We start from the raw sequence: 22,981 nt of genomic DNA on the forward strand, positions 1-22,981 counted from the left end.
CCTCCCATTACGTCAGCAAACTAAGTTTACTTATGGCAATTACATGGAAAGTACGTAGATATAAAGTATAGGTGTCAGTATTTTTCCCATTTCTCAACCCCCTCCAGCTCCCCTACTGTGGTATTTACGATATTTCAGCTTCATAAGGTCAAACTTGCATTGGAACACCTGAACAGGCGGTACTAAATGAAATGGTTACCATGAAAACTATTCTAGTCTCAAATCAAGAAATAAGAAGTCCCGTTTTGTCTCTTTTCAACTGTCTACAGTAAAGTAGGTAGTGTCGTGACATGCGTTATTCTCCACATAAATAGACAAAGAAAAGTGGCAGTTTGGACCATTATGCAAGTTTAAACCGTATAAACAGACATAAAGACCCTCTACGGTTTCGATTGTTACATTTTTTGTAGGTATATTTAAGTGCTTGTATGTAGGGAAGTGTGAAGTTCGCGTGACAACAATTTGGGAGGAATTTTAATTGCTGGTTGAGGTGAGAATGTCGTTTAGGAGCACGTGACTAATGACCATCTATCAACGATTCACTGAAAAGAATATTGAAGATAAGATGATCGAAATATTGTCTTAGTAGATTTAACAATGTGATATTATTGAGAACTGAGCAGGTGGACTCTCTCTGATCAATTTATTTGCCACGCATTTAAGATAATGAATCGGGGACAGCTTAGTTTTATCACAATATTATATTGAGAGGCAGTAAAACTTGCGGCCTTCGATTAATGGGGACTTGCCACCCCATGGCAACATTAAATATATTGGCTCGCTTCCTGTTGATATAAAACTCCGTAATGTAAAAGGAATTGAAATCTCAGATCTGGCAACATTAAACCTTAGATGAATGAAAAGTAATGATTAAGTATTATATAACTAAAAACTTGCGAATGTAAAATAGAGTATAACCTACTATAGCAAGCAATATAATATATGATATACAGCATAATATATAACATTGTATAATTATCGCTTTTTAAATTTAGCCCCCTCTAAATTATTGGGCTATTAAAAGTATTCTTTTCTAGTACGTGGTTTATAGAGCAAGTAAATTATAAACAATAGAATAGTGAACGTCTCTTAGATAAAGAATGTTCATATTTAAACGTTCTAGAAAGGAATCCTACTTGTAAACAGAACCTATTGTTATCAATTTCAATAGGTCCACTCCCTGTGATCTTCATTCTTCATCTAGACTTTAAAGAATTTTTGAGTGCAAGTGATTGTCAGATTGTTGATAAAATGAGGTATCAACCTCTGCAAATGAATAAAAGACATCCAAGAATTACTGCAGTATTCTTTTGAAATTAGAGTTAGAACAGATGCATTGAGAGGCTATGTCTGGAGAACAAAACGTTCAAATTTAGTCCGAGAGATCACGGAATAATTGGTTTTAAGACCTTTACCCTTATCATGACATATAAAACATTACTATAAATACCGTTCTGATGAGTTACCGGACTAAGGTTAACTTAAAGATTCAGAATATTATTTATAATCGGTGTTCGGTGGACGATAGCAACAAAGACAGTCTTTTAATAACCGTTTACTGTTTGTCTAATAAGTTCGTAAATAATACAAATTTACTTAAAATTCCATGCGCAGGGTCTAATATCCATGTGTAAAGCATAAATATGCTTACAGTAAAGTATATTTGGGAATGTTATGGACAAATTGACAATAAACCCCGTACGAGGTACTCCGTCAACTATTCCGAACTTCATTGTAATTCATCACAATATCTCTCGTGCTCATCATTAAAATTTCATAAGTAAATAAGTCTCTTGTTGTATTGAAATGGCCAATTGTGCGTACCAGCTTCAACATTACAATTCAATGAGGATTTAGAAAACTATAGTCTAGAGAAATAATCATCAGAAAATCAAGAGAATCGTAGAATACTGCTAATCCTAATTCACAATTTCTACCGTCTTATAAATCGATAATCAAGATGGACCTCCATGGAACATCAGCAGGTAATTATAATAATTGCAATAATCGTGCAGTAATGAGCTAATGAGCTTAAAGAAAGCACAAACACATGTTAGATTAACGAAATTTCCCAACTTCCACACGTGTGCCGAGGTGAGGTGATCTAGAATTGTCTGAATGGATAAACAAAATTAAAAAGCCATTTTTTTTGTTCTCAATTGAAGAGGCCTTAAAGTAAAATCAACACGAAAAGTGACTGAATTTGAATATTACTTAGGTAGATATTATAATATCAAATATGTTTTATATTACGAGTAAAGATTAATTTTACAGGGAACGGTTCATGAGCTCAAACCTTGATAAATAAGCCGAGGATCATTTACAAGCCGACTGATTTCAACTTTACGATCAAGTGCAAACAATCTAGACAAAGGGCAATTAACTATCCTGTTCTGAAAAATGTCTAGAATGTACAAAGAAGTTTAACTCCCTAAGAAGTCTACTTCTAGTATAGAAACTTTCGGTTTTTTGTCTAAAAGGCGATTGTGAACAATTAGTAACTCGCTTAACTAGACATATAATGAGAGTACGGCTAGCAGCCTCTAATTCGCTAATCGCTTCTAATTCGTTAATTGCACTAATACGAACAGGTTTTTTCAATCTCGGCATAGATAAATCAACCTAATCGTGCCACTGTTGCCTTGCAGAAACCTAAAAAGCTTCATATATTGTAAGTCTTTAACGCGATAAATACTTACAATAGAGCTGATCCAAACTAACACAACGGAGAAGAATTTTAGTTTTACAGTGGTCATGTAACCTCGGACCATTAGGTTACTTTAACAGCCCGAGATAGATATGATTTCGTTCCATTTTGTCCATCATGATCATCGGCGATACTCGATCTAATGAATATAATAGCGAGTGATCAATTATTTAGAGAATGTTTAATCGTTTAATTAAATTAATCTTCTGAATCATCATCGTCGTGGATTACGATCACGATCATTATTCTAACTCTGTCATATTAATATTATGAAGATAAGTATTGTGAATCTATATATTTGCGTGCAAGTGACAGTTGTGCTAAGCTTAAGTACCTGTGTTATTTAGTCGAGAAGTTATTATCCCGTTATTGTTGTGGAACACAACAAGAAAATTGAGAATAATCCTGTGCGAGGGTAGGGACCCAGATGTCGTTTCTAACCCAAATAAACTTTAAGGAGGCTTCTCATCAGTAGCCGCACCTCCTTACTCGGTTTCTGAACTGGAATTCTATGGGCTTCATTTTGTCGATTAAAGAATGAATAAAAGAATTTATGAGAAGATATGATTACTAAGGTAACACGTACCCTGCGTGCAATGGGAGTAACAAAATCTAAGCAATAAATTCCTTCGTTCCTCTTCTAGATCGTTTTGCCGTCGCCAAAAAGAAGGGGCATCTAAACTTAACACATAGGTAATAGATTAGCGTTTACCAATAACAATATTAAATATATTCAAAATGTAACAAACGGCAAAAATACGAGAAATCCATAAATAACTATGCTTAAGACACTGACAATATAGTTGGCAAGAGAGCTAATACTGTATTGTACAACCCGGGGGATGGTCACTAGTTTACTAGAACACAGATTTACTTCACATTATGACGGGGACGTAAGACCTCCAGCGAGTTTCATCCCACAACTAATAAACAACTCATATATAATTTTATATAAATACCCATTCCCACTCTTCAGTAGAACATATATTATACCGGGTATTTGCCGTGTACACGACTGGGTGCCCCCTCAAATGTGAGGACTCCTTAATTAAAACTCTTATAATTAACTCTCCTCTCCCCCTGAGTTAGCTAATTAAGAGACTGAAGGATAAAGAGCTTTTAAAATTGGATTAATTAAAGTGGATCTAGCCGCGTAGACAATAGTAAAATGTAGGATAATGTAGGATAACAATAGTAAAATGTAGGATAATAAGGGTCAGAGACTATTCTAGTCGGCATAAAACGGATTATTATTATTGTTACTATAGGCTGACACATGTGTGAGCTGTTACTGTGTTGCAATGTGGAGGAGAGAGAGAGAGGGAGAGAGGGTGTGTGTGATGGTAAACTCTCCTGGCCTCCAACTCTCAGGAGGAGAAGGAGGAGAGGGAGGAGGAGCTCATTAGTGACAGAGTTTTAACACTGGGAGATGGTGGGATCTAAACAAAGTAGGGTGGTGTTACAAGTAGAGGGGGATCACTACTTGACAATGTGCAAGTGGAGGGGGATCACTACTTGACAATGTACGAGCAGAGGGGGATCACTACTTGACAACGTGCAAGTAAAGGGGGATCACTACTTGACAATGTGCGAGCAGAGGGGGATCACTACTTGACAATGTGCAAGTAGAGGGGGATCACTACTTGACAATGTGCAAGTAAAGGGGGATCACTACTTGACAATGTGCAAGTAAAGGGGGATCACTACTTGACAATGTACGAGCAGAGGGGGATCACTACTTGACAATGTACGAGCAGAGGGGGATCACTACTTGACAATGTGCAAGTAGAGGGGGATAACTACTTGACAATGTGCAAGTAAAGGGGGATCACTACTTGACAATGTGCAAGTAAAGGGGGATCACTACTTGACAATGTACGAGCAGAGGGGGATCACTACTTGACAATGTACGAGCAGAGGGGGATCACTACTTGACAATGTGCAAGTGGAGGGGGATCACTACTTGACAATGTGCAAGTAGAGGGGGATCACTACTTGACAATGTACGAGCAGAGGGGGATCACTACTTGACAATGTACGAGCAGAGGGGGATCACTACTTGACAATGTGCAAGTAGAGGGGGATCACTACTTGACAACGTGCAAGTAGAGGGGGATCACTACTTGACAATGTGCAAGTAGAGGGGGATCACTACTTGACAATGTGCAAGTAGAGGGGGATCACTACTTGACAATGTGCAAGTAGAGGGGGATCACTACTTGACAATGTGCAAGTGGAGGGGGATCACTACTTGACAATGTACGAGTGGAGGGGGATCACTACTTGACAATGTACGAGCAGAGGGGGATCACTACTTGACAATGTGCAAGTGGAGGGGGATCACTACTTGACAATGTACGAGCAGAGGGGGATCACTACTTGACAATGATCTTAGCAACATTCGGAGAGAGGGAAATTGTGAGGGTTATTATTTTGGGTACACTTTGTGATTACCTCATATTTCATAATCACCTCTTGTTATACGACACTATGACAAAGTAAGACAGTAGCACTTGTTGTCGTCATTATGTAATCAAGGTAAGCTTGTGTTTTGAGCAGATCATGAATTATTTACAATGAACACGCCTTTGTTTTCATTCACATGGAAGCAAAAGCTGTCTAAAGTTGAATTCCTAATGTCTAAGTGACCAACAAAAGCCAGATAAGAGACATCAGGCTTCTAAATGGTGATATGTGGAAGTGGGTCGAAGTGGAAGAGCGAGCAAGATTTAAGTGAAGTACTCCAATTAATCTCTTTCTAAATACGGTTATTGTTTCCAAAGTAGCTTCATGTTTGGTTTTAAGGAATAATTGTATAATTGTAAAGTTAACGTTGTTCAAGTGGACTGTTCAGACTTCAGATCGATTGTAAATGCAGACAGTTTAATAAAGTTTGATAAAGGAGCAGACATCCTAGTTTACAATTCTCATTTTGTTTCAATCCGGAATATTACAAGCAAAAGGCATACTAGATCACAGAGAAAATATCCCTCCAAGCATGTAAATTGTACGAGGTCAAAGAACAGTTTTAATAAGGCCAATGAGACCACCCATCCCAGCTCTGAAACTACAAGGTAATCTTACTCTAAACCTACAGTGCAGTGTTACAGCTTTTCAAATCACCAATACAACGCACTCTCTCAGACAAAGCAGAGTGACGTCATCCCACGTGGTGCGTGACGTCATACCACGTGACCAAGACCTCCTCTCTGCCCGTTAGTCTAGACCCCTTACCAGCCACTACTTTATATAATTCCACCTCAATCGCCAGCATATCGGGAATTAGCCCTACTCTATTACATGTAACCACGTCGTTATGGGGGATGTAGCTGTTTCGGTTTTCCAGATCACCCTCGAGCATACTGATCCCTTAGAGAAGGTCTAACATAAGCAAGTCATAAGTGGTGGGTTACAAGTAGTACCTGAGTAGTGGTAATTAGTGTGAAGTGGAAGGAAGGAGGAATGAACTGAGAAAGAGAAGAAAAAGGAGGTGAATTATGTCCGTCTGAGGGAATTGTGAATAGCATGCTGCAGGTAATTTTAGCTTAATGAGGCACGCCGGTGAAGTATTTATAGTTGGATTTTCAGTGCTAAATGTAGTGTGGGGGGGGGCCAAGTGGATATTTGTAGATATTTGGATAATGTCATCCACTTTTTTCGTGAATTATCCATTACAATAATCTACAAATATCTACATTTATCTACAAAAAATGTATATCTCAAATATGTGCCCAGAAATTCTACTGAATTTTTGGAGATAAATGTATAAATTTGTATAATTTGTAGAATTTTCGTGAATTATCCATTGACAATAATCTACAAATATCTACATTTATCTACAAAAAATGTAATCTCAAATATGTGCCTAGAAATTCTACTGAATTTTTGGAGATAAATGTATAAATTTGTAGAATGTCATCCACTTTTTTCGTGGATTATCCATTCTACATTAATCTACAAATATCTACAAATATCCACTTGGCTCCCCCCCTAGTGTCTTGTTATCAGGTCCGATTGTGAGATTAATAAAGACGGGTTACTAAAATAAATACGAATATCGAACTTTACTTTTCCATTCACACAGACAAAAAAGGAGACGCTCGGCTAAAATATGAAAAAATTTAAAATGACCGTAGATTTCAACTTTCGGGCCACAATCTATCAACACTGTAAGTAGACTTTTTTAGTGCTTATACTTATAGATTACTTTGCATAGTTTACGAAACTTTGGTGTGAAAATATATTCCAGCTATGTAGCATGGAAACTCTACTTTCAGCTACTGTCATAGATCACATTGAGGTCACCTGAAAAGGGAGAACGGTGGGAAATTGGATGTGTTCAGTGCAAATATCTGCTGAGTGGTTATAATCAAATAGCCGCAAAGTGGTTGGCTCTCGAGTAGAAACGTGTTACAAACTTACAAATAGTGTTGAAATAGTTGGGAGAGTTGCCCGGTTGTACCTGCTTCAGACGACGATACTCGCAGCCAGGACTGGGGTCGTGCGGGATTAATTGTGACGTGTGGCGGATGTTTACAGCAGACTGCACGACGGCATCCGGCCGTGTCAAAGTTTCAAGTGAGAGGAGAGAAAGAAAACTAGAAAATTATGGTGGTTGCCATGATAAATTTTAAGTCTACACTGAATGCTGTAAATTATCAGAGTATGGTCAAAGTTGCTCCAGTAGAAACTGCACAATGCACATTCTTGATTGAGCAACGTAATCGATCTGTAATATATTCTAAAATCCAGCTGTGACACCAGAACTGTAATCACCAATAATTTTACAGTCATATTTAAATATTAGATAATGAGACCAACTTTTGGCTATCCTCAAATGAACTATTTGAAAGCTGCCGTTATGTAATTAGTTCTCATTATGACACATCTGATTGTAGCTAAGCGTGTTGTAAGCCATTTTGCGGCGCGTTTCCACTTTCGTGCTGACTGCTGATGGTACGTGACAAAAGCGATATTTTAATCGGCTGATTTATGTAATATCGATTTTAAATTATAGTACTCAGAAAGCCAAGTTCTCTACTAATTTAATAAATCAATTATAACATGAATCTATTGCTAGTACTCTGAGTTCCTGTTACAAATCCTAACCATACTGGTGTTACCCACACCCTCCCCCCCCTGGCCCCCCACACCCTCCCCGACTCGCTCCTCAGGAAAACAAAAATGACGTTTGCAATAAATGGTGGGTCTGCTCGGCCGTATATCCGTCAACAATATATAACAGCACCTGCAATACAATCATTAAGTGGTCGAAAATATTGAGGAAGACCTATTAGAGCCCCAGATTATTAATTTGCTGGGTGGAATTAGTCATACATTCCAGGCTCCTCCGCAAACTTTCCAAGCTCCCCCGATCCATGCAATTAATTAAGTTATTAGCCTGTGCAGCACTGCTGGAAACCTGTCAGTTTAATAGTGCACACACACAGTGTTACTAGACTTGTAGCCACATATTCCACCTCGCAAACTAAGGGTCTTAAGGGCTAAAATCACTGGATGTGCATTTTTTGTACTTAAATATGAACGGCTTTAGGTTTAAAAAAAGGCTGAAAGCCGGAACTGAGTTCAATTCAAAATCTTTGTACGGCAACTGAGACAATTCATGAATAACATGAACTAATATACTATATTTGTCCTGATTAGTGAATTTCAGTTACAATGTAACAGGTTTTAACCGGGACTAAAGTGTTTTATTAAAACTTCTTTTCTGTTTTATTACTTTATTATAACACCTAACACTATTTTCTTTTTTTTCGGAACTTTTCTCGATATGGGGTGATCGTGAGTAGATAATAAACTATAAAATGTCGTAACTTTGTAGCAGCGTTACAAAGCGTTACAAAGCGTTACAAAGTCGTAACTTTGTAGCAGTAGGGCATCGTTTAAAACGGCATTATATTATGACGGCATCTAGTACAATGGTACCAAATACCTGGCATATTATAAATATCTCCGGGATTTCGACGCGGGATCATATTATCACTCAGCCCGGCCCGCTGTTAGATAAACATCTCAAGGTGATATCATCCCGCCCCGGAAATTTGTATAAACCCGGCCCGCTTTTTAGTCGTAACTGATGTTTATCATTCAATTCTCAGACTTACAATAATCAATGATACTGCTGATTAGAACTCGATAATAGTAGAACAGTTAGACGCGCGATCACGTGGGCGCGTCACGTGCGTACCACGTGCCACCAATAGCATACGCCGAGTCTATACCACGTGACACGAAAGCGCACCACGTGATATGAAACATCGTAACCGTCCACTTCTTTTACACGCAAATTCCTGGGAACGTTGCCAAAGCAGCTAATTCTTGGAATTTCTCCAACGCGTGGCGTAAGAAGTTGGCGACTAGCCAGCTACCCTTGTCCGTGCCCTAAAAATAGTATTGTTTTGCTTGCTCTCCTTCCAGCTCTTGTTCCTGCTAACGTTCAAGCTATTGCTCCACTATGACAGATCGGTTTGACATTCAGATTGATGAACTGCTTTCCAATCTCTCTTCTAAAGTATAAATCCCTTGTCGAAATCGCCGGAGATAATTATAATCCATAAACACTTCACGCTCAGGGCTAAATAAATGTAATCCCTCAGCTGGCGCTTCGGGATTACATATTAACACAAAACTCGTGCGCTGCGCGCACTCGTATGTGTTTATCAGATCATCCCGCTAGCGCGGGATGATCTGTTATATAAACCCTTTGCGTGGCGGGTTTATGTTATTGTCACAGCGGTCACAAAGCGTTACGGTGCTCTGATTTTTCTGAAGAAAACTTCTTTTGTAGTGCTCAAATAACACCGGCCATGAATTTTTACGCGTGCAGATATTATTCTTATTAGTTTCATCTCATAGTGAAGCTCTTTATTCCATATTAGTAAGGAGTTAGTAAGGCATAGGTTAACCATAGATTCAAGTAAAACAAAGGTTTATTATTAGTTTTATAAGTCAAATCCTAAGCTGTAAGTTTGAATAAAGGATACGACGGCATCAAAAAAAACTTTTGTTGTAGTGACGCGTGACTATGCTTCTACAGAAATTACTTTAAGGCTGAAGCAGTATATCAATGAAAATCAAGGAGAATATCCTAAAATATCAAGCTGTGGCCTGGAGAGCTATTCAGTGAGGCCGGAACACTGCGTCAACAATTAAAAATTACCAACTTATCTTATTTTGAGATAGGCCTTTGAACATTTTTTGATAGATTTTGAATATCTCGGAGCTCTAAACATTGTCAAAAAACGAGGTCCAAGATTTCCAAAGTCGAATAAAATCTTGTTATGTCATATAGATCTATTCAAAATGGTCCATGGGACATATTCTGAAAGTTTCAGGGTGATTGCTCAATAACTGTAGGAGAAAATAGTTCTTTAGACTCGATTTTCAGGACAAACGATCGGAAGTAGTTCGTGCAATACATAATATACATAATTATACATAATTATACATAATTATACACAAGCGCTAACCTATCACTAGCGACAACTTCGGCCGGCTAGGAACATGAACAATATTTAATATTTTCATAGATTCGTAGAGAAGAGGAAGGCATCAAAGTAAACTTTGGCCGTAGCAGTGCGTGACTATGATTCTATATAAATTACTTTAGCAGTATATCAATGAACTTCGGGATTTCTTTTCATCACTTTGTTTGTGTGCGTCAAACAAACCAAGGAGAATATCTTATTAAACTATCTAGCAGTGACCTTGTCCTTGAGAGTTATTAAGTGAGGCTGAAATAGTGGGATATGGCGTCAAAATGATAAATTATCAACAAGAGCACCGATAATAGTTCAGTATTATGAGCGCTCTGTTGTCCAGACACAATGTGATACTGATTAATAGTATACTGGGGGGGGGGGGGGGGGGGGGGGGGGGGGGATGAACATTTGTCTCTTACGCGTGCAAAGTGGTAGATCTATTAACCAATCAGTGTCCAGCATTGACCATTCAAACACTGCCACGTTTCAAAATAGTTATGGTTTACCTCCCCAACAATATCCAGCTATATTACGCGACCCTGAAGTTTCGGTGCACGCTAAAAACATGTATCAAGAATTTAAGAGAAGACAAGTGAAAATTACACGTAAATATAACACTCAATTCAATATTACAGGACAGCAATAGATTGTAAGATATATTGGCGCATTCTGTGCAAAGCTACACATTATATCATACCGGTTCAGGTATATACTAGACCAGTATTACTGGTGGTCGGTGGTAAATTTTGGCATTGATTGGGCGGCAAGGGAGAGCTTGAGGTGCTAAATGTAATATCGCATAGTGTTAGCATAATATTAATGAAAATAGCGAATTTTACCTGTTAGATTACTATAGGCAAGGTGCAAACAAATTAATGAAATGCTGAGAGATATTCATTAGTTTGGTATATCTTGATATCTGTGAATTAGTGAAATGCTGAGAGATATTCATTAGTTTGGTATATCTTGATATCTGTGAATCATTATATCTTTATAGCACGTAGACGAATTGTGCCAATATAAACTAAAGACCAGGAGATTCGACACACCAGACATTAATTAAGCACATATTATTAATGATATTGTCCACCCGGAGAGCTAGCATAATGATCTCGGGAGGAGCTACTGTGTAACTAACTCAGGTTGTGGCACCTATGCTAAGTTTGAAAGCTAAATAATATAATTAACTACGATTTGACATCAGCGTCACCATGGTTACTCCTCGGTTACCCCGGTAACTCCCCTTTAATACAGCGTTCTCCCTGTAAGGTGACTTACTTATAAATGTTAACCATACTTGTAGTGTGGAGTACTCTATATGCAGTTCAGTGATGTTTAGTGGTAAATTAGTTAAACGGTTAATATTTACTCGGGATTCATGTGACTGAGTATAACAAATTTTATATTATAATATTTGTGATTTGTATAAGTGCACTGGGTTATTTAAAAGAAGAATAATCTTTATTAATTGTATTAATAAAATTAATTGGATGGTAATTTACCAAGTTTCTGTAGCCTTAAGCCTTTACCATTGGTAAAGGCTTAAGGCTACAGAAACTTAGACACAAACGTCATTACTCATTATTCCGTCGGTCTAAATTCTCATAGAACTCTCTGACAATGGCCTTGGTCAAATTTGCATCAGCTGTTTTCATTTGTGCGCCAAGCATTGAGGCATATTTCAACAATCCTCTATGAAGATCAGTGTAAATCAAAAAGTTACTTATTCCTTCATGTCCACCACATTATACTATGTCAGTTTTACTGACAGTTAACCTCTTCAAAATCAGAGATCATTTTTTTGGCCAAACATTTAAAAAACCCAAAGTAGAGTCTATAAGAAGAGGAATAACTTACATAAGTTAGAGGAGACCTGACCTACAAACTGCTCAATATGATTTTAGGAGATTGGGATGACCAGTTTAGTTCAACGATTTACAAGGTTTGCAAGGGAAAAGTAATATTAACATAACATAATCGCAGAGGCGTTTTACGGCAACCGTGTTTAGTCGTCTGCTGCTCACAAGCTTAGTATCATTATATCCTGGTAATCTATGAATATTAAAAAATAATCATCCTGCCAGGACATGAAATCTTTTATAAAGTTTACCACATCGTTTGTCAGCATGTCTGGACTCACAACTAAGAACAACAAAAAACCCGTACTAAGCCAGGTACCAGTGACATCTTTACAATGAATGCCGACCACACGCTAACAACCAGGGTCTTCAGTAAAGGAACTCTTTTCACTGCCCAGATATGTCTCTTGAGCAATATATCCACCTTATCAGTAGATCCCTTGAGAGGTCTAGACAAGTTAGAAACAAATTCCAATATGATGAGCTACTGAGACTTGATCAAATCAATCAAAATGTTAATTAGAAACAACGTTAGAGCGATGATAAAGTCTATTATATTCTTGAAGCCTATTCCCGTGACCGTTTAAATAGTGACACTGACAGTTGTATCAATCAAAGCAACAGTTTCCACAGACATGGAGCCACTATCAAATTATAGACCGCGTATCAGCATGAGTAAAAGGTTCATTTTAGGTGAAACGGGCCAAATGAGCTCCCCAGTAACGCTTAGAGGGCTCATTTGAATGTAATTAGGGTCATCGCCGCGATGAACAAATTCATGAGGGCCCACTTGAACAAATACAGCACTAACTACTAACCGCGGGAAAGTTAGCTATTGCCACCCGACTGAGTGATTAACGATCCTTGACTCGCAACAAGCGAAGTAAAAGTTTACAGATGCTGAATAAATTCATTTAGCTTCGTCAGGGCGGCAGAACAATGGGCCGGGTAGGCCTGGTCAATACTGACACTCGGGACATTATTCTAGCCGAGAATCCACTTAGGACCTGCTTAGCTGCTTCAATCTTCCTCAGCAGGGATGTGGGAGTGTCTACTCAGCCTTTCTAAAGGATTGTGGAGCGCCTCCCTAGTTTAGCGTTCAAAAGATGAGCTGAAGACTAAAACTGAGCCGATATTGAGCGAGGGTTAGAAAGGAGAATCTTTGTGTTAGGCACGGGTACCGACCTACTTCATGTTTGCTAACTCCTACCCGTTATCGTATCAGGAACGATTTAAAACAGCATTTTGGCACTCAATTTTAACGATGGGAGACCTGTTGAAGGATAGACCTAAAACGAAGGTCCTCAAGTTACTGAACACTAAATCTGGGGTGAGCGGGATATAATACTCAAAAAGGTTAGAGGGAGAGATGACGGAGAACGGATGACCTGCTGACAGATGTGTTCTCCTGTGAAGGAAGAAAAGGGAGAACTGAATTTACTGTACCGTGTCGGGTGTCCACCTGTGACCTGGTTTTGGCATTCGTTTAGCAAATTGGGCGAAAATGTGTGGAAGCTTGTATGCTAGGTCTAACTCATGCAGTTTAGATTCAAAACAAAACGTTAGTTGATAATGAATTGGAGTAATTTTCCCTGACTGGTTTGGGATAAAATATCAATGATTGATCTGTCTGGAATATGATCTGTAGTAACGTACTAGCTACTTGAATTAGATGTCCAATAATGGTTATCATAGGGAGGTGACGTATAATTTGATCTGTCACAACTTGACATCGATTGACCGATTAAAATAATTAGATTTTAGTTGTGATAATTATAATTTCCACTCAGGTGAGCAGGAAATGTTTTATTTTAACCAATTCAAGCTTAAGAACACGAAATTCTATCAGGAATATTTTATATTATATGCTAGTTAATTAGTAAGAAACATGTGTGTGCACGGAAAACAAAGAGTGACTTACATCAATAGAAGGCAACCTTAAAACAATGTTCACAAGCAATTTAACGTAACTGACCACTTCACAGAAATAGTTTCCTTCTTTCTCAAAAATGTTCGATCATTTGCGATTATCATTAAGTTGTAATAGCGTGCAATCGTCTATCAGGCCTTAAATCTAGACAAAGATCACGGAGAAACTTCTTTTCAACAAAAACTACAGTCTGAAGACAGGTTAAGCCTGTTGAATTACGTAGGAACAGGTGGGAGCTATCAATGTAACAGTCTGCTAACACATTGCTTTAGAAAATGTGGATAATTTTCCGCTGGACATCTTCAGTAAAATAAATAAATGTTTACTGAAAATTGGGGCAGAAACACAAATTGTTTGTGGGGCAATGAATGTGACCTTAAAATCAGAGAGGACATTATATATTTTAAAATATCGAATGTTTTATATTTAAAGAAATAGAAGGCATTCCTCAGCTCACAGAATGGACTTGTTTTTAAAAACAAACTTTAAAGTTGAATAACGTACACTGACCGCCATTTTTCGTCTACCATAAAACGGATTCAAAACCTTTTGATCAATGATCAAGATGAACTTTTTAATATCGTGAAATCGTGAATAAATCATGTTTTGGATCTAGATTAACATAATTGATAAACTTATTTCTATTAAAACTGCACAACATAGGCCTTTAGTCGGAAGCTTGCTTTCGTGATCTTAATACAAAATATAACTTTCGGATTTATCTGGCAAGATAATGAGTTTTAAATGAAAACTAGTTTTGAAAATATATGACTAATACAGGATACTACAGGTTGTTGTTACGAAAGTGTAGAGTTTATTATAATATCAAGATATAATGAATATTATGTTGATATTACATGTATTATGTTGATATTACATATATTATGTATGTGCTCCAGGTGTTGCCGACAAGGTGCGTACGTGCTCCAGTCTCCACTAATCCCGTGACTTGTTTTCACCAGTTAATATTGACATTATTTACTGAGATAATATCATTTTACTGATTAATATTGACCTTTAAGATCAGAATTCGCAACACGAGTTGCTTGAAGTGGGCTCTTCAGTGTATTGAATCTAGAGTTGAACTATGTGATAAGTCAAAACAGGGTTGGAATATGGAAGTTTTGTGCTAGAGGCCTAAGTGACATTACACCATAATTCCAGACAGTTTAAAATATGGAGCTTTTTACTTTGTCGTGACGAGTGTTTTTCTGTAGAAACGTGTTTTTGAGACTAATGCAGATTACCAGGGTTGTAATTACCAGATTTGTAATAGTTAAGTTATTTAAATTTTAAAACCAGCCACCAGGTCGTATAACTGTTAAGTGAAATAGTTTTAATGCTAGTTAAGTAAAATAATTTTATTGTCAGACTAACAGGTCAAATAAACAGGTATGGTAGGAAAGCTTGTGAACCATATTGTTACTCGGTTGAGTTGAACTAAGCATGCCAAAAATGTTGGAACGAGATTGTGACATCTTTCTTTAAAATTAAAGTTTTTCAACCTGTCGAAAAGTTCTAGAGAAAATTTCTCGAGACGAGCGTCACTAATTTTTCAAATGAACCCCTACTAAGTAACTGTGACTGTGACCAATCGTTCTGTGACACTTTAACCCGTCTCTGTAACCTATCGTTCTCGCGATCACGCTCGCTGTCATGTTTTCCACATTAAAACACTGCTAGTATCTACTGTGGGCAAGGTGGATCTAAAAATTGCGAGTTATGTACCTAGCTCCTGGATTTCTCCCGCGTCATTGTTGAAACTTGAAACCTAATTAAAGGCGCGTGTGTCATGCCAGAAATCCTAATATCCAGCTGTCTGGACATAAAACCACAATTAGCACGTACCTGCGTCACAGTTATTGTTATAATTACAGTGTGACTCACTCTGTAATTATAGCAATGAACATCACGTACTCTGGAATGTTATTCTTGTCATTGTGCGTACTGTTCAATTTATGCATAAACTGCTTGGTATTTGCGTTTAAAATAAATCCTTTGGACGCTCCACAGTTGTAAATGGCTGTAATTTATTATGGAATTATAGTTCACCGACCATATTTCAGGGAAAACAAAGCAAAAGCAGAGTTCTGCCGAAAAGACGAAAGAGAAATTAAAAGGAAAGCAAGGAACAAACTTATACCACGAAGCAAATCTGTGCGACCTGAATGCGTTCCTAGGTCGGTATACTAAATCAAATAGCAAATATAGCATGTACATGTTTACCATATTACATAATATACAGGGCTAGATTATACCGCTTGCAATTATTGAGAATAGACTTGCAGAGGTAATTTAGACAACACAAAATGTAGACGTACTGCAGAGCCGGTAGCCCTCTTAACCGACCCACTCTTCCAGGAGGGCACTGTGTAAACAAGGGAACGAGGGACAGTATCCTGAGTGGTGGGGATATCTATCAACCTGAGCGTAAACCATGTGAGGAGAAAAGAGGGGGAAGTGAGGAGAAACGAGGAGACATTGCTGCAAGCCGAACCAATTCTGGCTCTTTGAGGGAGAAGTCTGATGTCGCTGCCTCGGCGCGGCTCAGCGATCTGAAAAATTATCTCGGTAAGTTTACAAATTTGTCTTTACTCCTTTTCTTTGACTCTTTGTCATATTTGTCTACAGCTGACTCATACCAGGATGCTGGAGTCTTTGATTATAATTAAATGAAATAGAAGTGGCTTGGGATTCGGCCGTCAATAATTTCGCTACGAATTCCTTAGAATTGAAGTAGGGAGGTTTTAAGAAGACCTTTGTCGGCTGCATCTGATTTGGGTATGGCGCCAGAATCAAACCCGTAAGAATAATAACCTTTTCGGCCGCACATAGCTTTTAAATCAAACAATTAACTTATACTTTATTGATTACTCCAGACTAGGTAACTTAAATTTAAGTTTGCTCTTTGGTGGCTGATATTGAAAGAAATTGCGATAACTAAGATATTTAAGGTGCGCTCAGCCTCAATAAAAGGCCGATACAGGTAACTGTTGTGATCGATGACCTCACGATGCCGTAGGTACCTTCAGGGACCTGTTACGATGAGGCTAAAAAACTCCATGCTAATAATTTAAATAGTTAATTTAATTAATTGAAATACAAAATAGAAATGAATTACAAATTATTAGGCCCCGTAAAATTGCATGACATATAAGCATCATCAGTCATGGTCTGAGTTTTGAATATCGGACAATGCTTACCTTACTCGGGATTATTACGACGGGTTTATTAACGACCGGTTAAAATATGGTTCGGGAAAAATATGGCGAAATTGCTCAAAACCCACCACATTTTCCCGGTCGCCATTTTACCGGTGTCCAACCTTTCAATTTTAGATTCAAAAATTTTGTCTCAGATGTAAATTTCCTTATTAGAGATAAGCAGGTTCAGAAATTTTCGCATTGCTAAAACTTGTGAAACAAGTCGAATTATCAATAATTGTTGAAAGTAGACTCTAGCAAATTCGTTGTTTTGAATTAGCATTACATGTTTACGTGTATCAAATAACCATTATGACTCAATTTGTAGAAAATCTTCGAAAGAATGCATCGTTCACATTGTTTACAATTATGAATAAATGACTGATGAAACTGATTCATGTTATTGACCGTTTTAATTAATTCGAGTTTTAATTTAACTGTTACTTTTACTTTGAGTCCTATTTCATTATGTAGAGATAGTCAATACCTAAGAAATTAAAAATTGGCCTATTTAAATCAACTTTGACAATAAGGATATATGACAAGAATTGGGCAAAAAGGTGAATTTTTTGCAATTTTAGCCAAATGAAGTCGAAAAACCTACAACAAGTGTCCCAATAGTCTTCTTTAGTGAATATAAGACAACGATTAAAATATGAGCACCCATACCCCTTGGGAACCCTAAAAGCTGAGTCGGCGGGTTTGTTAACGACCGGTGAAAATGTGGTTCGGGAAAAATATGGCGAAATTACCCTAAACCCGCCACTTTATCCCGGTCATAATAATCCCGAGAAAGGTATACATAATTCCCTGTCCTATTAAGTTCAGCGACTGCTTCTAATGTTTTAATTAAAGGTCTGAACAATATGAAAATCCAACATCCGAAATCTTAAAAAGGTTGAAAATCTTTAGCCAAATTTTTTCCAACAACATGATCTCCAATTTCTTCTAATAACGATAAATTAATATTTCAGAGGAGTGCAGAGGATCCCCGAAGCAGAATACTCCACCATGTTCAGTAAAGGAAATTAAGATCTTAAAGGAAGGTAGACTCTCAAAGAAAGAAGAATCCGTAGATCTGAGCGCAAAATCTAGCGTGATTATGACTAAAACAAAAGATGTTCATCGGAGTAAGAGAAAGATAAAATCTTCACCTTATTCAAGGCCCAGCCAGGCTGGAGATTCTAAGGGCTACAAGATTCCAAAAGTCTCGACCGTGCGTATTATAAAACTTTAGTGCAGACGAAACGCATCAGTTGTTCATTTATTTTGATCAGATTTACTTGATTGTGTCTTGATGCATCGGCACATTTGTCTAGAGAGCGAAGCTTCATCCAATTAATCGATCTGGCCGACACATTTTGTCAAAACTAAAACCGTTCCTGTCTATTTACTAGTTAATTTCATGGGAAGCTCATATCATTAAGAGGTTAGACCATAAATTATCGGTAAACATCTTCAGGCGAATTCAGACGAGTGCTCTACCTCGAGGCGACAAACCAAGAGATCCCTAAAAATATCAGCTGATAGAAATCCTGAGATCATTCCATTGGAATGTCTGCTAGACATGTCGGCTGGTAAAGTTTCCAGTTCCGACGCTGTTTCATTGAAACGAAAACTAAAAACTGACGCAGTTACTACTCCCACACAACCCAAGGATTTACCAGCTACCTCCCAATCACTGATTGGTAAAATAGTAACCTCCTCCTGGAACTTCCTTGCAAGGACCCTGAACCCCGCCACAGGGACCACTACAGAAACAGGTTGCGGGATCACTAACCCAGGTCCTCAAACTGTACAGGGTGGGGCTCAGAGCACGATCAGCGGGGGCACTGGGTCGTTTAGTGGTGAGTCAAAGGGCGGGGCTGCTCCCAATCAACTATCTCGCTTCAAACGCAAGGTAAGGTTTTGTTCTTGAACCCGGTATACTAACAATATACTTGTTTAACCTTGTAGTAGAGCTCTTAGTCTCTCTCAAGTCTCGAGTCGGCGAGAGGACATCTTCTCGATACTTTATAATTGAATGAATAATGATCAAGGTGTTTTTTGCATTATGAATCGAACACGATCTTTAGAGAGTGTCTTTGAGAGCTGTTAGCGGGTATGTCGGTACATTTTTAAAACCAATTAGCTGACGAAAAGATAAGTTAAAAACAGCCGACTGCTTTTCAACGCAGATCGATGGCAGATATTTCTGATCGCTTGCCAGAATAACAGATCTTTCTACCGCTGTCAAAAATGCCAAATCCGCGGCTGTATGCTAGGGACGGCTATATTTAGATTATGGCTGAGAAAATGGTTGTACTGAAATTAGGCGAAAGTTCCTGCCATTAGCTACGAAAAGGCATAAAACTATAACATGCATTGTCTCCATTATTACTTGAAAGCTCGAGTTTCTAAAACAACCGTACATAAATATAAGAATACATACAATATACATAGCATAAATTTCTTTGACAACTAAATAACCATATCGATAGTGACGAGACCCACAATTTGATAATTTTCTCTAGTACGAGGTATGAAGCGAACAAATTAACTCGCGCTGGTGAGGCGGCATTAAAATGCTACGTAAAGTGCAAAATCGATCCTTTTTAGGATCACGGTTCAAATCTAGACACGAGTCATCTTAATCTCGGTAGCGCTCAAGAAGCCCGGCATATTCCACCGTAATTTGTTTCGATGGAATTCCAGTTTGGAAGTTTCTGCGGAGCTCCGAGTCGGGCTTCTTGGATTCTCTCGAAAATCGAAATTTCAATAATTTGCACCGATAATGTTTCTTTAATAAATTACTCAATATCAAAATATTCGAAACAGCGAACAGACAACTCAATTAATCGTCCCTGTTTGGGGGACATGATCATCTCTTTGGGGGCCGAATCAGTTTGGTATCCTCAGCTCAGGTCCGCCACTGATTTCTCTAACCAGTTTATTTTGGACGATTAGACCCATTAGTTGATAATTAGCAGTAGCTCCTTATCAAAAAGTAATTTCAAATATTGTGTGATTTAAGTGATAACAATGACGGATTTTAAAAACTAGACACACATAAAATTACGAAATGCGCGCGGGATATGCAAGCTACTAAAAATAAAGGGTGAAAGTGGATATTCCGCACTCTCTGCACTCTCTGTACCTAGATATACCGTCACTTAATCGACACTGAACTTGGCCCACATAGTGACCCGTGGTGACTATTACTACACTCCGGCCCATTAGGGCTGGCACAGGTAGGTACAGCAGTCAATATATCTGCAATAAGTAATAAGTATGATACATCAAGAGATCTGGTATAAATGTAACTTCCAAAAACCACGCGCGCTTAATCTGAAATATTACATTAAGTAGCAAATCTGATGCGATTTAGCTGGCACAAATCTACATTTTCGAAAGAAAATAATTTCTTCTCTACAAAACTGACTTCAGTTTCGCAGGCAAAAGTTCCGCGGACTACAGTGATGATGATTGTGAGATGATGGAGATAGACGATGTTGTAGCGACAGTCAGTGAGATAAGGAGCTCAATTCACAACTCTCACAATGGGCCTGATAGCTCTTTTCTTGCAGGTTAGAGAGCCGAATCTGATGTAGTCAGAAAGTATTTTAAAATCTGTATTTTAAATAACTTGATCGATTCTGAGAAATTAAGGAAGAAAACGCAGAGTTGACGAGGTTTAGACCCTGTCTAATAAACTGTTCGGTTGAGAGCTTCTAATTCACTAACGACACTAATATGTAAGTGTAACGCGCGGGGGTGTAATATGTAGATATCAACACGTTTTATGCCCATAATTAGTAGTCAATATAGACAGGGTTATAGACATGGCTATTGTAATGAAAAATAAATGATAGCATCTGAATCGAGGAGCACCTAAACAAGGAGCACCTAATCAAGGAGCACCTAAACAAGGAGCACCTAATCAAGGAGCACCTAAACAAGGAGCACCTAATCAAGGAGCACCTAACACTGCACACCGTAATCAATAATGCCCTCTTATTCCCATCTCGCTAGCTAAAAGATCATGTCTATCATCAGGCCCATTTTGTTATATTTCCCTGGTTGAGAAATTCGATTTAAGAATATCTGCATTCTACACGTGCAACCTACTAAAACGGACAAGTTAAATCTGCGCCATTACAAGTCAGCCCGATAAGAAGGATGGCCTGCTATAAAGCACTACACATGAAGAGCCCTGATAACTCTGATCATATCCATTATTCGTGATATTATCTCCACTTAGGAGCTGTATAATGTTGTACTAATTGTATTCCTTGCATAAAAGTTGACCACTCCCTCTCCTGTCGAGGGAAGTTACCCTGACGAAGGATTGTGGTTAAAGGTGGTTAAGGTGGTTAATTGGTCGCCACATGATTCACTGGGTTTGACTCAGGATTGGTTACCTTTGTGCGATGATACTCCGATATGGTGCTGATGGTAATTTATATCAGTGCGATATTGATACTATTATCGGGAGCCGCGCTACGCTCTAACGCTCTCATCAACTTAATCTCGCAAATATGTGTATACCGTTAAATAAGAATTCTAGGATCCACTCCGTTCTCTTGTAAAAAAACGTGTTGATCCTTCACTTGCTAATATAATAAAATATATGATAACACAAAATAGGGAGAAGAAAAGAAGACATTTCTTCAATCCTCAAAGAGTCTAAATTTTAAACGCGAGATAGTCTGCTGACATGCCGTCTGTAAATAAGACTGGGATTTTAGTAGTCGTGCACAGTATCACCCTGTCATCAATCAATTAACATGCCCATCATAAACACGAGACCTGATTTCATGATGATAATGATTTTTAGATCGCTGTATCATCCGCTCTGATCACTATCTTTGATTGACATAAACTGTGCGTGTAATTCGATAAATACCTAGAATAACCGAGGGGCTATGTTTAATTATCAATTAGATATGCACATAAAGATGTTATCTCCGTCGGCCTCTAATATATAATAATAATGGGGTAATTCTATTGAATGAATGATTGACGTCACGTTATACTAGTATTGACGTCACGTAAGCGGAAGGGCGAGAAACACTTCCTGTACAATTCTTACCATTACCATCGCGACAACAGATTGGTGTAAGCTTATAATATAATAATAGAATATGTACGCTCTTTTAGATGCTATATTATACTCATCGGACACCGTGTAGCAACACAAAACTCAAACATAAACTATCCTTGCGGAATTAGCAAATCAATGTTAAACTGTACTACGAAGGTTTTACTTCAACTCCTCAGCCATACAGGCTATAGCTGAGCTATGGACTGGTTGTTTACCTTATTTAACCTTATTTACCTTATATTTAACTCAAGCCATTATTTCAGCGGGTCACGTGACCAAACCTGCTATTAGCTCGGATAATGGACATGTTCCTGGATTAAAAGATTCCGTGGAAAGGGCTACCTCGGCAGTTCAGACCTTCTTGGTTCTGGATACAAACGTCCTCATTCATGACCTTTTATTTGTTGAGGAGCTGCTCGAACTCAGCAACCAAGGTAACCGCAGCTAACTACTGGTTACCCCGACTAGCTGTCTGAACTTTATAGGGAAAGCTTTTGTGTTATTGTGAGAAACTCCGGGAAAATTTATGCCGTGCATTCGATTTGTCTATTTCTATAGATATAAATATAACCCAAACGGCGTAAAACTACGATGTTTTAAGTTGGTAATGAGTCACTAATCACTAATTAGTAATTATGATCAATAGCTCTATAACCCTCGTACGAAGACCGACATGATCTATTGGTTTTGCTTAATT

The 22,981-nt window shown here is 38.1% G+C and overlaps 1 protein-coding gene across 2 annotated transcripts in view; it reads left to right on the top strand.

The window, feature by feature from the left end:
* LOC134823196 (uncharacterized) overlaps positions 1-22,981 on the top strand; it is a 175,476-nt gene that overhangs the window by 81,579 nt on the left and 70,916 nt on the right. For both annotated transcript variants that reach the window (XR_010161263.1, XM_063834582.1), the window contains 6 exons: positions 16,065-16,178; positions 16,360-16,569; positions 18,176-18,417; positions 18,664-19,101; positions 20,636-20,767; positions 22,548-22,718. Coding sequence is in view for 1 of the 2 variants with exons in the window: in XM_063834582.1 (XP_063690652.1) it covers positions 20,674-20,767; positions 22,548-22,718 (265 nt within the window). In the remaining variant the exon portion in view is untranslated. The remainder of the gene's footprint in view (positions 1-16,064; positions 16,179-16,359; positions 16,570-18,175; positions 18,418-18,663; positions 19,102-20,635; positions 20,768-22,547; positions 22,719-22,981) is intronic.

The sequence above is a fragment of the Bolinopsis microptera genome, chromosome 11, assembly GCF_026151205.1.
Source record: "Bolinopsis microptera isolate Bmic1 chromosome 11, MBARI_Bmic_1.0, whole genome shotgun sequence".
NCBI classification, from domain to species: domain Eukaryota; kingdom Metazoa; phylum Ctenophora; class Tentaculata; order Lobata; family Bolinopsidae; genus Bolinopsis; species Bolinopsis microptera.